Below are 16,216 nucleotides of genomic sequence, written 5' to 3' on the forward strand. Positions count from 1 at the left end.
AATACAGCTGGAAATGTTTTAAGAGTAAAGTTATGTCTCTATCCAGCAATAACACCCTCTAGCTGATGTCTTTCATTTAGACCACCAAGAATGTGCACAAACAATGAAACATATCCAAACTAACTCCTGAGACAAATGAATAAGACTGCTCATTTGTGAAATAAAGCTAAAATGTACACAAATACATGAAATAATCAATCAATTTAACCATTACCAAGCAATAATTAATGTCAGAGCTGGCTTCAACATTTGACATTATTGCTTACAATCCAGCCAGCTGTACAGTGGCATATCAGGACTGCCCAACTATATAAACATTCACCAAACTGTCACATCTATAAAAATTCTAAAATCATGAAGAAAAATCTGCAAGACACAGTTAATCATAATGACATGTTATCTTAACCATTATTGATATACTTAAGGCAAATAAGACTAGGACATCAGCCCTTCCCCGTACCATCATCAGTTTACAAAAAAAATTGTTAGAAAAAAAAGAAGTTTAAAGCCAAACAAAAAAAAGTACATAAGAAAAACCATATTGGCAAATGACACTGTAGAATGGACAGCCAATCCCAGTGTTTACAATGTCAGTCTAACTACCTAATCACTACAGCAAAACAGCACAGATATTACTGTACATCACGGATTGCAGAAAAGAGAAAAAAAATGTCAAGGCTTGCTGGAAAAAAGAAAGGGGAATGGACTGGGAAGGCAGAAAAAGCAGACAAAGTAAAGGAAGAAAAATGGTAGAAATAAAGCAAGCAATGGAAAAGAGTACATTTCTAGAAAAGAATTTCCAGAAGGTTATTTGTGCTATTTATACTAAAAGGATGCTGTTTATACTTAAAAACCCCATGCATCCCAGATTTTCAGATCAGCAGAAAAGATAAGTACTATAAAAAATATCCACTGTCTTACAGCACACACCTGGGCTGAGGAAACCCACACTATGAACAAAGATAAGCTACAGAATTAGCCACATGTCTGTGAGAGAAAGGATGGGAAACAGGAACAATCTACCACCACCCTCAAACATGCACACCCTGCTACCAAAAATCATGCTTCACAAAATTTCTCAGTACACGATCTACAAAGAAGTTTTCATTTTCTATTCTAAATTCACAATGAAACAAAGTTGGTCAGGAATGAAAGACTGATGCAATCCTCGCCAATATCACAATCCTAACCATTTCAACGTCAATCCTTTAAAAAAAATAAATGCACACACACAATTAACCCTGTCTTCTCTAATACTCCCACCTCCTCTTCTTCAATACAGTCCCAACTTGTAACCAGAATCATTTAAATATGCCAAACTAACTATGTACACAAATGTCTCTGATTTACAGAAAGCTACTCCCAGGAATTAGCCATTTTAAAGCATCAGACTGCTACAAATCATAACACAGGAGCAAATAATTCACAACTAAAAATAACTAAAACTCCAGTGAAACATCAGACAAAAGTGAAGGATAGAAGGAAAAATTGAAAAGAATAGGGAGAGAGTGACAGAAAAAAAGCAAAGCATGAGTGAAACATGGCATGTCACTAATCATCAAAGCACCACAGTTTTTTTTATATACTTGTATCAAAGGATTGGTTGCCTGCAGAAGCATATTATATTTTTTAACACCAAACCTTTTCATAATTTTACATCAACTCACTGAGATGGCACAGAGGACAAAGAGAGAGTGAGTGAATTTAAAAATCATTTAAAAGTGCTTTCACTTTCTCATTAATCTTTAAAAATCAAGTCAGCTGAATGGATCTTGTAAGCAAACCACATAAAATAAATGATTTACACTAAATCATATCTGTCAAGCAAGAATGTACTGCACATCAAAACTTTTTTTTTTCATTGTTCATGAGAAAAAAAAACTGAGGGAGTTATCACCCTTGTACAAAACAAAGTTCTTAAAAGGGCAGAAGTTAGAAATATACAAGAAAAGAATAAGACTTTTCACAGAAGTGATTAGGGGGTACATGGAATTAAAACATTAAAATGCCAAGTTAACCCATGCAAATCCTAAGAACAAGACCAGTTCTGACTTCATGTACCATCTGTTTTCTGACATTATTGGTAAACGCATTCACTCCTGTTGCTTGCATGTTTGGTTTTTATTTATTTGTCTATTCATTCTGTGTGTTTGTTCTTCGCAGTATTGATTTTTAACAACATTCACTGCGTTTTCTGCAGTTCTTCACTACTCTTCATAAATACATTCACTGTGGTGTTATCGATATGTTTCTTGCCTTAAATGGTAAATGTACTGTTTACTTTCTCATATGTCACCTGTTTTCTTACCAATGTTGAGAACTCTATCATGATTTTTCTTCAACTAAAAAAAAAATCAATGTTTTCTTCCATAGTGGGCTACATAGTAAGTAGTCCAACAGTCATTAAAACATGTAGTTAAAAATTCTCAGTTCAAATAATACACTCTGCCCTGTTCAATAGTTTTCATGAAAATGATGTGATTCAAAAGGCTGATCTCTCTCTCTGGACTTCTGTGGGGAATGACTGCCATGGGGTGAGCGTGGGGAGTTCAGACGTTTCACAGGTTTGCATGGGGATCGGTTACTGATGGACCCTTTAGTGCCATACTTCAAGACCTGGTGCGGTGTCAGTCCCTTGGAGGTCCTCAGCTGCACGCTGTCCTCTGAAGGACCAGATTTGGTGTTGGTAAATTCCCTCAACGGGGAACGACTTGCATCAGTCAGCTGGGCAGCATCTGCACATTTCTGGCGGTGGGGAGTTACGACCTCTTTAATTGTTTCCAGGAGAGAAGTGCTAAGATCTGTGCCCGATTTCCTCTTTTTGGGGGAGTTGCTGCCATTTTCTACAACACATCTTTCTTTCCTTTGGTCATTATCTTGGTGATGTGTAGGCCTTGGCTCTTCTGTTGTCTGCTCAGTATTTTGTTTGTCAACAAATTTTGCCTTGACATCAGACTGTTCTGCTCTTCTCTGATATTTTTGAGCTAGCTCTTTGTAGTGAGCTGATGATGTATCAGCTTTGTTCTTAGCGAAGATGGTGGGAATCCTGATGGGAGACACCCCTCGTTTCCTGGTGGTGCACTGTTGGAAGTGGAGAGAGGTGCTGGCCTGGTCCACAGAGTTGTCCAGACTGCTGTTAATCTGCCGCACACTGTGGGCCACCCGCCCTGCATTGCTTTCCTTGATGTTTAGGACACTCTCATGTTTCTGCATTCGCAGCTCTGCCCGTTTGAGGTTGACAGAAAAACTAGGGACATGGTCTGCTCTGGTTTCTCTCTGTGCACTGGCTGGTTCTGTCACTCCCTGATCCATCTTTACCCACACCTCCTGTTTGTCTGATCCATGCTCACATGCCCTGGACACTGAAGCCACCCTCATGTCTTCCACTGGTTTATACTGGTGGTCTCTGCTACTACACTGTGAACACTCCTCCATTTCTCCCTGTTCCATAATGGTCTCTTTCTCTACTGGTGTAGGGTGTTCAGCGAACAGAATACTGGATCGGTCCTTTCTGAAAGTACCTGATTTCTCAAGTCGAAAAGAACAAGTGTGATATTGGTCTCGCCTGAAGCTCTGGCGAGCACTGTCCTTCGTCTGAGGAGACCTGATGGGCACAATTGTGTCCTTCACATGGGGAGGGAGGCTTGTCTCCAGGAATCCTGCTCTAGTCAGTAGTCGGTGGGTCTCTGCCGAGATCTGCAAGTTGGGGATCATGTTGGAATGGTGACTGGGGCCTCCTATGTACATACTATGACATCGGGTGGCAGGTTTCTCCACTTTCCTCGTGGCCTTCAGATCCTCTGCTGACACACTCTTCAATGAATGTGTATTGCTGAAACATAATGACAGGTTTTCTGTACTGCTGGATGATCTGCTCTCTAATTGAATTCTGGCCGTTTCAAGGTCTCTGGATTTGACAACTGTTGGGTTGGTGGATTGTCTGGAAGACCTTGTTTCAGCATTTTCTAACAATGATCCTTTGCCACTGTCTACTGAAGTGCTGCGATTGAGAATACCAAGGGTGAGGCCAGCCTCAGAGGACTCTGATTCTGTGCTGATTAGACTGTCAGCACTGACAGAAGACTGCAGAGTTGGGGGCACAGGTAGGGTGTTGACTGACACACTAGAGCCATAGTGCACAATGCTGCCTGCGGGTAAAGCAATCCCAGCTTGAAGACTGTGGAGGTGAGCTGGAGACTGGTGGATGACAGTTCCTCCAGAGATGGTGGAGAAACCAGCCTCAGATTCATTGTCCCAGTTCTCTTCCTTTTCACTGGACACCTCCATCATGGACTGGTCGTTGAAACCTGAGGGAGGGGGGAGCACCACATTCAGCAGACTGCTCTCCATGTCCATACTCTGCTCTCCTGGCTGCCCATGTCTCTCCACACTGCGGTTTGTTCCTTTAGACTTCTGTTCTCTACTTACCACAGCACTCCTCATTTCTTGTTCATCAATGATCATTTCTTTTGCAGAATTAACTGAGGCAACTTCTTTCAGTGTGTCAGCAGTGTACATTTCATTTGTGACTGAAGGGAAAACAATGGGAATGGGGTGGCTGATGTCCGACTTGTCAAAACTACGTCTCAGTTTCTTCACATTTTCCGTCTTGCCCTCCATCAAGCCATTACTCAGTTTATTGGGTTGACCCCGCCGTAAAGCACCATCGGTGGAAGCTGAACGACGCACAGGCTTTTGGCCTGGCTTGAAAGAGTCAGCACGTCTAAGGGTACGTCCCCTCTCCTTGGGACCAGCCTGAGAGGTGGTGACATCAGCGCATGCAGTGACATCAGGGTCGATGAAACCCTGGTTAAGGGAGTTGGGGTCCTCTGGGCTGCCAGAGTAGGAGTCATGGAGAGAAGGGGAGGACACCGTGCGGTTCAGACCCAGGGTGGACTTCTCCATTCCTGACAGTTCCATGGCTGACTGACTCTGTGGCACTCTGGAGGGGCTACTGGCCTGCTCCTCCTCTTCCTCATCCATTTCCTGACAAAACAGAAAGAAAAGATCTGAGCACATCACTCCTCTTTTGCATTGGCTCCCTGTCTCACACAGATTAAAGTACAAGATCAGCACTCTATGTTATAAATGTATTTACAAATCTGCCCCTTCCTATTTCTGTGGCTGCCTTCACCTCTACACTCCATCTCGCTCTCTACAATCAGCTTTGGATCCACTCTGTTTACGCATCCCCAGATTCAAACACTCCACTGTTGGCCGCCGATCTTTCTCTGTCTCGGGACCTTGCAACTGGAATGCACTTCCTCTTTTGCTTCGTCAGGTCTCTGCACTCAGCTCAAGTCTGGCCTTAAAACCCACCTCTTCCCAAGATAGCCTCCCTTTCCTGCCTCTTCCTTGTCTTCAGTTTCTCCAGTTTTAGAGTTATGCATGTGTGTGAATGACTGGTGTGAAAGCGCTTTGATTTGTCTCTGCAAAAAAATCAGCGCTATATAAATATTATTATTATTATCATTAAAACAACATGCAGTGAACAAAAATCCTTCAATAACATTGAGGAAAATACTGTTTTACATCTGACTTTGAAAAGTTCTAAACACATAATGCATCACAATGTTCAGACTAATACAGTAATAGCATGGCTTCCACAGATGTGACAAATCAAAATTCCCATCCTTTTATTAAACCTGACTGAATTTTTTCCATAATAAACAAAGATCGAAACTGAATCAAAATGTGTCTGCTTACTACTAATAAAGAGCCCACAGCTGGCTCCTAACAAGAGTTAAGTGGGTTATGGGCTTAAATGGGAAGACTGGGACCACACAGTCAAGTATCATTTATTTGACAGATGAGTCTTTGGGTGTGTTGCTCAAATTTCCTGACCAACACTATGTATTTCCCAGGCCTGGTTATCACCAGGAAAGGGAGTGTAGAGTACAGCCTTGTAACATAGTCCCAAGCCTGAGTGAAATGAATCTCCATAGCAACATCATCCTTCTCCTTCATCATAAAGTTCCAAATTCTGTGGCCTTTCATGCCCTGCTGTCATGGTGACCTCAGTTTCCATCCCCTCTACTCCTATGCTTGTGCTGAGTTCTATCAAAGAACTCAGTGTCAGCAAATTCATGGAAGACTGTCCTGGCAGCAGTCTCCACTGTAAGGGGTGGTGCTAACTCACTCTGAATCCACGACCAAATGATTATTGTTGTCAGTAGGGTGCTTAGTAGGTGGTGTTCTAAGTATGTGAACAGTCAAAACTGAACACCACCGAAGTGACTCAGCAGCTGTGCAGGGTCTCCTCACACACCTCCCGGTGACCCAACATCAATAGTTCTCTGTTGACTACTAATGCTGGGGCTGCAATAGATGAACCCGGGTGTAACTGTGTGGGGTGGGGACTCAGAATGAGCAGCATGAGAGCAATGCCACTGAAACAGTGCAGATGATAGGGCATAAAAAAATAAAATAAATTAAAAAAGAAATACACACTGTGGTGTACAGGGTTCCCAGGGACTTTAGTTTATGCCAAGCAAAGATCTTGTAAAGACTAACAAGGACATTTCCTCATTTTGTAAGGATTTCACCCATTGAAAACAACAGAATGTCTTGCAACTCCACATCATGCATATTATACTTATCTTTTGAACCTTTGATAATCCAGTACCTATATTCTTTCAGCCAGTGATTCTGAAATGCAAACCTCCTTGACATTTTTAATGACTTGAGGCAATCTGAACAAGCACCAGTAATGACAGTCGCAGATACCATAGTTTCTCACAAAATGAGACAATGAAAAATTAATATTTCAAGACTGGAATGTCATCTGCTGTGTCGTTCGGCAATACTTGTTTGGGTTTTTTTGCTGCTGTTAGGACTTGCAAGGACCTTGGTGTAAAAGTAAAAGCTTTTAAGGCCTTATTTGGGAATTTCAAAATGTCAAACTTACTTGGAAATTTCAAAAGGTCAAGACTTTTAAGGACCTTAAGAACCCTGGACACGTACACACTAAACATCTCATTCAGTATAACAGGGTTGTTTCTATGGAAGCATGGAAAGAAGGTTAAAGAGGGTAAAGTATTCACCCTGTCTTTGCCCCCACTGAGACGCCGGAAGATGTGCTTGGTTCTGCCTGATTTGCGCAGGGCACTGCCACAGCTCACCATTTGGGTCTTGCACCTAGACACATTGGGCAACATAAAACTAACAGGACATGATCAGTAAAGTGCCCATAACATCTGACAATATCAACTGAAATTTACATTCTTTTAAATGGAATAATAGAATAATAAATACCAAATGTACATTTCTTTGAAATTTAAACACATCTAAAATTGAATAGAAAAACAACTTCCAAATCATGATCCCAAAACCGAAAAGAGATTGTTTTGCTAGTTTTTGTGTTTATTTTGATTTAAAACATTCTGGAGTCTATTGTGGAGCTTTTTATTTTGATTTTAATCTTTATTGTTAGCTTCTGATGTTTTTTTTGTGTTGTTTTTTTGGGTTTTTTGCCATGTATTTGATCAACAGGCTACACTTTGCTGACAAAAGCTTTATACAGACAACTGAAAAAATAGAGCATTGGTTAAATCAAATTCATAAAAACATTAAATAAAAAATCCCACAATCAAAACTTAGCAATAATCTCTCTTTCTATACATACATAGTATACATATATCTATCTATATATACATGTATCTATATATCTATATCTCTATATATATCTGATACATATGATACACACACACACACACACACACACATATATATATATATAATTATAGACAGATAGATAGATAGAGAGAGAGAGAGAGAGAGAGAGAGAGAGAGAGAGAGAGAGAGAGGGAGAGGGAGAGAGAGTTGTTAACCTGTGAAAAATACAGTGTTTGTTTTTCTTTACACTGACTGCTTTTTAGTTATGTGAGTTGGTTTTTAATGCATATTACGCATAGGACTTTTAATTACTGTCTTATCAGCAAAACAATGCCCTCGTTATAGATAGACTATACGTGTGCATCAAGGAGTGTTACTAAAGTATGGATATATATATATATATATATATATATATATATATATATATATATATATACACACACACACACACACACACATATATATATACACACATACATACTTACATACAAAATACGGAAAAGGAAAAATAGAATTGCACTGCAGTCCCTGTGACTTTCTGATATCAGGAAACTATGCATAGAAATATGACAGGGAGTGTAACAGAATTCAATGATAATATCTTAACCTACCACTTTGACCACATTTTAGCTGGAGTGCAACAGAATTCAAAGATAATATCTTAACCTACCACTTTGACCACATTTTAGCTATAAATCCACTAATTCATTAAGGTGATTAACAAATATACTTTAACTGTTCAGCAATTCCTTCTGATTCCAATTGTCCCAAAAGAAGAAAGCCACTACCTTTTACTCTTCCGGCCACTGGCAGGACTAAACAGGTTGATCTTTTTGCGGATACTCTTGTTGCTGCTGTCCTGTTTAGGTGTGGCCTCAGGGTCCTGCTGGGACTTGTCGGTCAGAGATAAGACAGGGGTGCCTTCAACCCTCATGTCTGACAACACACCACAGGCAAGCATTGCAAAATGCACAAGTGAGGGGGAAAAAAAAAAGAAACATACAAAAAATTCAAGCAATGAATTATTTAAATAAGAAGATCATGGCAAAAGCAAAACAGTTTATTCAAGCCTTTTCTTCTCTTCAAAAGACTAAGTCTCAACACAACACTGTCCTTAAAAGAGTGACATACACCCCATGTTGGATGTAATGAAAATCAGCTATGATGAAGCAATTGTGAATATCCCTGGTGATTCATTATAACCAGGTTCATCTCCTGTGTTTTTCAATACAATGGTGCACACAAAAGTAAATGACACACATAGTTGGATAAATCTGAATGTGACTTCTCTAACATTTCTTTTTATTTGAAGTTTCATCACATACAAACTGATGTCACTGAATATAACCCTGAAAGAGAAATTGAAAAGAGAAACGAGACCAAACAAATTAATATTTTTATGGATGCCAGAAAATATCAAAAAGTATCTCCATGCCCGAAACTACCCAAAGTGAAGATGTTCTGTGCCGGATTTCAGGCATATGCCGGACAACTTACACCCCTAGTAACAGCTGGAATGAAATAGTTCTAAAAAAAAAAAAATATATATATATATACACTTTTTTTTTTTTTTTTTTGGAAGGAGGAATACTTTCTGTTGACACAAACACACCAATCTGAATATTTGAAGAATAAATAATTGGTGCGTACTCCTTAGTCATCTCCAGACTATAATTGTACAAACTCTGAAAGTATGTAAAAGCTTTCTATTGTCCCTATAAACTAGTTAACATCAAAGTGGTGGGTTTGTTAATGTGTAAAATCCATTTAAAGAAAACTTTTTCTCATCAGTGTACTCGATACCGCTAGCTAGGACCAATTTTACACAGGATTTTCTTTATAATGTTTAAAAAAATTTTTTTTAAAGCAACTGTTTGTCCATTCCATCAATATCTCTCTCGTCTGCAGTTTTCCAAGGAAACCCAATGCACAGAAAATTCTGATTGTAGTGACACACCATAGCATTTCTTCAAATGAAAAAAAAAAAAAAAACACTAGAGAAATCGAGTTCCACAAAAAAAGACAAGTCATGTTATCATTTCCGAAACACATTTCACAATGTGTATGTTGCCCAAACAATGAAGTTAAACTCACTAAAGGGCTGGCGTTTCTTGGAGGATGCGGGAGTGAAGGGTGTGGCTCCCAACGTGGACTTGTGAGGCAACTGTTCCAGGATAGCTTTCCTAGGAACCAAAAAACATGTTTTATTTTTATCTTTTGTGCTGGAACTGATTGGCAGAATGTAACTGAACTCATTTTGATGTGGAAGAAAATTTGATGGTATGCAAAAAAAATGAGAAGCTAATTACTCCTGCATATATCATAATTCTATTTGTGCATTATGTGACTAACACATACAAACTTTTTCTTAAACTTGTTTAAAAAATGTCAACTCAACATGTGGAGTGATGGCCTAGAGGTAACTCGTCTGCCTAGGAAGCGAGAGAATCTGAGCGCACTGGTTCGAATCATGGCTCAGCCGCCGATATTTTCTCCCCCTCCACTAGACCTTGAGTGGTGGTCTGGACGCTAGTCATTCAGATGATACGATAAACCGAGGTCCCATGTGCAGCATGCACTTAGCGCACGTAAAAGAACCCATGGCAACAAAAGGGTTGTTCCTGGCAATATTCTGTAGAAAAATCCACTTCGATAGGAAAAACAAATAAAACTGCACGCAGGAAAAAATGCCAACAAAAAAAAAGGGTGGCGCTGTAGTATAGCGACGCGCTCTCCCCAGGGCGAGCAGCCAAAATTTCACACAGAGAAATCTGTTGTGATAAAAAGAAATACAAATACAAATACAGCAAATACAAAACATTTCACATCCAAACCAACCGTTTTGTTGCTGAAAAAGGCACTGATTCACCCGACATTCTGCGTTTACGCATCACCACAGGTGTGACTATGGGTTGGTCCTGTGGGGGCAAGCTGAGCTCCAATGGTGGCTGGGTGACGGACAGCGACTCTGACTGAGGGATCTGCACAGCCTCCCCTTCCTGGTACTCACTGCTGCATGTTGCAGAGGTGTTTTTGCCGTCTGTGCTGCGACGCAGTTTGGCAAACCCACGTCCAATGGAGCTGACGATGCCTGGACAGAAAGCTGTTGTTATTAAAGTCATTGAAAAAATTGTTCTGGAAGTCATCATGGACTGAAGAAAAGGGAATATACATGAAGCCTTTTTTTGAACAACAAACTCTGTCAAACTGAATGTTCAATAAATGTGACCATCAGTCATTAGTAAAGATTGGCCTTTACCGTTAGCTTGGGAGAAAAAAGCCATTGTGAATGTAATCACTGCAACCAATAATCACACAATGGTGAAAAAATAGGAATATCTACCATCTTCCAAAATTCATGTTGTCTATCACTTGTGGTTGCTGATAAAATGGCACTGTTTAAGTTTACAACACAAGGACACAAACAATAGAATCAGGGCAATTACACAGACTCACCCTGTTAACCCTTGTAAGTCATGAATAAAATCAGTTCTGCACACCACTGGTTCATTTCTATTATTTTCTCCCTTCTAAAAATGATGATGAAAAAGCTCAAAACCTTGCAGGGAGTTGCTGCGTTTGCGGGCTTTCTTCCGAACCTCCCTGGTATCCTTGGAGTCTTCCAGTGTGTTGTCATCACTGGCGTCCAGCTCATCCTCAGTGCCGAAACACTCTGTCATAAGCACTGTACGCTGGTGCAGACCGTCTGACACCACCCCAATGCTCTCTGCCTTCCGGATTAACATTCCCACGATGGCTGTCTGGATCTGCAGCAGCTTTTCTTCTGTGGCATTCATTTTCTGACTCCGGCTGTGGGCAGAATATGTTTGGGTTATGCATGTGTTTGTATTATGTGCATGTTGAATAAGGTCAATTGTTCAATGCATGATCAGACCAATGCAATTTTTTGTTTTCAATATTAAAGTTTGATTTTGTTTTAGACTTTTACAAAATCACATTTGTTTTGTGATGTCAAAAGACAGGAAAAAAAGGCCTTTTTTGATCTACTGAGATAGACACTCAAGCAATCATATGCAAAGGTACAAAGTTTGAATATATTCTATAAATTTAATATGGTACTGTCCACAAGTCAGAAAATTTACTGTATCAGGAGAGGAATTTCTTGTGATTTTTGGCAGGTTTCACAAAATTCAGTTTCCTAGATAAGTTTGGGATTTGAAACATGGCTTTATGTGCAGTTCTGGATATTTCATTCATTTTCCATACAATGAAACACAATACAATGATGGTACAAATAACTTTTTTTTTGGCTGCCCCATTATCTGCATCATTTGAGTGGCATTATTCCTAGCTGCTCATTCCAGATTCCCTATCTATGGCCACATCCAGGTTCATCTGTCACAGTCCCAGTATCAGCAGTCTACAAGAAACCATCGATGTAAGGTCACCGGAAGGCCACACACTAGAGGAGACCCTGCACTGCTGCTGAGTCACTTTGGTGGTGTTTAGTAGTGTCTGTTCTGACTTAACATACTTAGGAAACCACCTACAAAGCCCCCTACTAATGAAAATAGTGGCTTAGTCATGGAGCCAGACTGAGTGAGCGTACCCCCAAGAGTGAACACCGCCACTACATCCCTCCAACGACAGTCCTTTGTGAATCTGCCAACACCAAAGACCTAGACAGGCCTCATCCAAAGCATTGAAGTGGAGGGGTATCGAAACTGAAGTCACCTAGAGAACAGGGCATGAAAGGCTACACAATTTGTGACATTAAAATTTTTTTTAATAATTTTTTTATTTATTTACTGTTACTGATGATAAAGAATGAGGAGGATGACGACGTTGATGATGAAGATGCTGCTATGGAGGTCCATTTAGGTTTGGGACTACATGGCAAGGCTGTACTCTACACTTCCTGTCATCATGATATCCTGGTATTAACCAGACCTGAGAGATATAGACACTTGCTTGCAGTGTTGGTCATTAAATTAGAGCAACTAACCCAAAGACGCATCCGTGAAGTGAATGATACTCGACTGTGTGGTCCCAGTCTTCCCATTTAAGCCCAAAGCTCACTCAACTCTGGGTAGGAACCAGCTGCGAGCCAAAACCCCCACCTATGCTGGGATTTGAACCTGCGTCTTTCCAGCCCTCAGTCCGTTATGCTACCCGCTTTCCCACGGCGGCTGGTATGGTATAATAAACATATTTTGAACAACTTTCTTTGAGATTGGACTGATTTTTAATTTTTTGTTCTTCATTTTTTAAGATTTATGTTTGCAGTCACATCTTTTTCCACAGACAGACACCACTTTCCGGTTACAAATTTGAACACAGAATACAAAAAACAAAAAGCAAAGCTTTCAAGACTCACTTGTGTTTCGTGCATTATCCAGTAAAGGAATCATGAAGAGAAAAAAAGATATGAAAAATTGTTGAAAAGTGCTCTGAATCAAATATGATATATAAAATAAGCTTGGAAGACAAAAATTTCATCAAAAAAAACAACAACAACAACACACACACACACACACACAAATACACATACCAGTGGGATCAAACAATGCATGTTCAGTTCCAAAGCAGCAGACTAATCTCCACTGCTGTGGTGTATCTGACGTCATTTGACTGAATTTAATAGTAAAAGCAAAATTGACATTTTCTTCTTTGTGCGACATATAGATGTGATTGTAGTGAATGAAACAGTGCTGTTTAAATCATGTTTTCTGTGTTTTATTATATCTCGATTATTCTTTTATTTTGGCAGTAAATGAGACACTGCGATCGCTTCAAGCCCACCACAACACATGGTAGAACTCTAGGTCTGCACTGACGAACCATTCTACAATGGGATGAAAGAAAGATCGATTCAAATTTTCTTTTATGTTCACTCCAGTTAATTCAGAGTCCACTTTAGAATATCTATAAGCAGTAAACATATCGATGGTGTATTTATTATCACTATATGTGTTCTGTCCAGAATTTGTATTTCTTTCCTTTTAATTGTGAACAAGAAAAACGAGGTCATCGTCTTCGAACACAACCTACCTTCAAGTAGACCTAACTCAGTGGGAAGCAGTTTTTAGAATTTTCAGATTTCGGAATGTATATCAATGAAATAAACCATAAATGATTCGGAAATACAGCTTAATTCGGGAGACTTACAACCTGTTATTGGTATGACTGTGAAGGTTTTTTTTCATGCTATGTTTAAGCCAAATTTGGTATTGGCAGGCAAAGTATTTCCAGAGAAAATGGCAATGTTAAAAGTTTACCATGGACACACACACACCCAGACAACCGAACACAGGGTTAAAACATAGACTCACTTTATTTACATAAGTGAGTCAAAAATTGATTACACAATCTATATCATTCACATTAACTGCTAAACCGTATTTCTTATGGGTTGTGAATCAAAAATTTATCATTACAATGATTTTAGTTAATAATTAAAATGTTGATAACCATGCAATTTAAACCTCTCTTTGTGAGATACTTCTGACAGAGCTGATCTTGAATATGATGAATCACCATACTTACCTAATACAGTTCTTTCCTCAAATCAACACACATATCATTTTAAGTATTTTCTTGCATTTTAATTGCAAATATTTTGTATTTTTGGCAAATAAAAAGGAAAAAAAAAGAGATTTTTTTGCATGCCACCACTCTCAACTGCCGCTCAGATCACACAACTGAGCCTAAACCCCCCCCAAAAAAAACCAAACTACTGAAGTATTATTTTGTGAGAATTACAGCAGAAGTGACATTTACACAACAGTTCTTCACTTTCAAGTATGCAAGCAAGTCATGAGTGTCATCTGTTTCCTAAAGTCAACTGTGTATTCTCTGCATTAAATTCTATGGTGTCTGTTTCCAACGACCAAAAGACAAACAATGGAAAAGCTTGAGTACGTTTTTAATGGGTTTAAAAAAAAAATCATTTTGGAATGTTTATTAGTTTAAATTCATTGAAAATGTGCAATATACAAATACATCTTTGTAATTAACATCATGTCGAAGATAGTGATTCAGTACTTAAGATTTTCTTGATTATTTCTTCAACTAATGTAAATAAATATTTACCTGACCACTTGACTGGTCAGTCATTCTCTTAATTTCCAAATTTATGCCTTTGTGGTGATGGCATACATATATCTGTTTAGATCTAAATCTACACATCTTTATATATATATATATATATATATATATGCAAATGTATGTTTTTTATATATACATCTGGTTCTTTCTGAGTATTTCATTCAGAGCGGGGAGAAAGCTTATGGCAACAGTGTACATGCATTTTGTATTTAAGTGCATTATTCATATATTCTGACTTTACCTGATTATTCATTTATTTATGTCTTGCTATAGCACAGAATTATTCTTGAAACTCAATGCGCTTGACAATAGCACTTAATGTGTTTACTCAAACGTCACCAAAAAAACATACACATATTTGAAACATAAATAAGAGAGGACAATTAAGAGAGACTGAGCCAGAACATGAATCAAACAATGCATCAGATTAAAAAAAAAAGAGAGTTAAAAACAAGAAATAAACATTGATCATATCAGCAAGGTGCAAAACCCGGCAATTCGCATCATCACGCCAATAAGGAAGCATGAAACCATCACAGGTCTCCAGCCTCTGGAGGATTGCAGAGATGCCAAACTCTTCCTACAAGCTGCCAAATTCAAGGTGTTGCAGGATTATACTATGAATGACTGACTGTCCCAGCCAACTAAGGGGCGACTCAAGAAAAGCAGCTTTGCCCACCAAGGCAGGACCTTTGAATGACGACACCAAGACATCTTCAACCATGACCATAAAGAGATCCCTCCGTGTCGGGCTGTCCCTACATGGAGAGGGAATACCCACCCATGTTCAGTGTGAAAGCCCAAGAGACTCTAGTGGCCTGAGAAAAAATCCCTTCCCCTTGAGCACCTCCAAACCCACTATCCAGGAGGCCTGGCCCTATGTTTACACTGATGACTCTACTGAGGAAGTTGTACGAAATGGTGGGGCAGGAATCTACATCCAGTACCCAGGAGGCAGAGAAAAGATCTGCTTCAGTACTGGCCTCTACTCCACCAATTACAAGGCTGAGGCAAAAGCCTGGAAAACAGCAGCAGCTGCATTGTACCAAACAATGAGACTGCTGAGGGCACTATACAAGAGCAGGTGGTTAAGTCCACCAGATACACTGAGGAAAAGACCATCATCAAGGAAAGCAGCAGAACAAGCCACAAAAGGACAAACCCCTACTACCTGCTGACTAGGCAGGAACAGATGTCAGTGTCCAGGCTCAGAACAGACCATAACCGCCTAAACCACAAACTATATACTAAATTCTGCATCGGTAACTCAGCACAATGTCCCTGTAGGACTGACAGCCAGACAACAGAACATCTGCAGTCCTGACCCCTCAATGAGGTACTCAGAAAGAGGTACTGGCCTGACCCAACTCCAGTGACCTGGAAGCTCTACAGCTATCTGAAGGACCTGCTCTACAGCAGTCTGAAGGAGCTGCCTTCGTCACAGAGATTGGGGGTACACCTGACAATTGAGAAGCAGCAGTAGTTTCAAAATTTCATGACTGTGTTTTGTTGTTATTTTAATTTTTTTTTTTCT

General features: G+C 39.5%; 1 protein-coding gene across 1 annotated transcript in view; it reads right to left on the minus strand.

Moving 5' to 3' along the window:
• Nucleotides 1-1,882: 1,882 nt before the first annotated feature.
• Nucleotides 1,883-16,216, minus strand: part of LOC143296429 (uncharacterized) — a 28,146-nt gene continuing 13,812 nt past the window's right edge. Inside the window, exons 6-11 of the mRNA XM_076608349.1 lie at nucleotides 11,174-11,424; nucleotides 10,453-10,705; nucleotides 9,709-9,797; nucleotides 8,403-8,550; nucleotides 7,044-7,137; nucleotides 1,883-4,986 (exon numbers count right to left, since the gene is read on the minus strand). Coding sequence (XP_076464464.1) covers nucleotides 2,455-4,986; nucleotides 7,044-7,137; nucleotides 8,403-8,550; nucleotides 9,709-9,797; nucleotides 10,453-10,705; nucleotides 11,174-11,424 — 3,367 coding nt within the window. The 3' untranslated portion in view covers nucleotides 1,883-2,454. The remainder of the gene's footprint in view (nucleotides 4,987-7,043; nucleotides 7,138-8,402; nucleotides 8,551-9,708; nucleotides 9,798-10,452; nucleotides 10,706-11,173; nucleotides 11,425-16,216) is intronic.

Source organism: Babylonia areolata, chromosome 21, assembly GCF_041734735.1.
Source record: "Babylonia areolata isolate BAREFJ2019XMU chromosome 21, ASM4173473v1, whole genome shotgun sequence".
Lineage (NCBI taxonomy): Eukaryota > Metazoa > Mollusca > Gastropoda > Neogastropoda > Buccinidae > Babylonia > Babylonia areolata.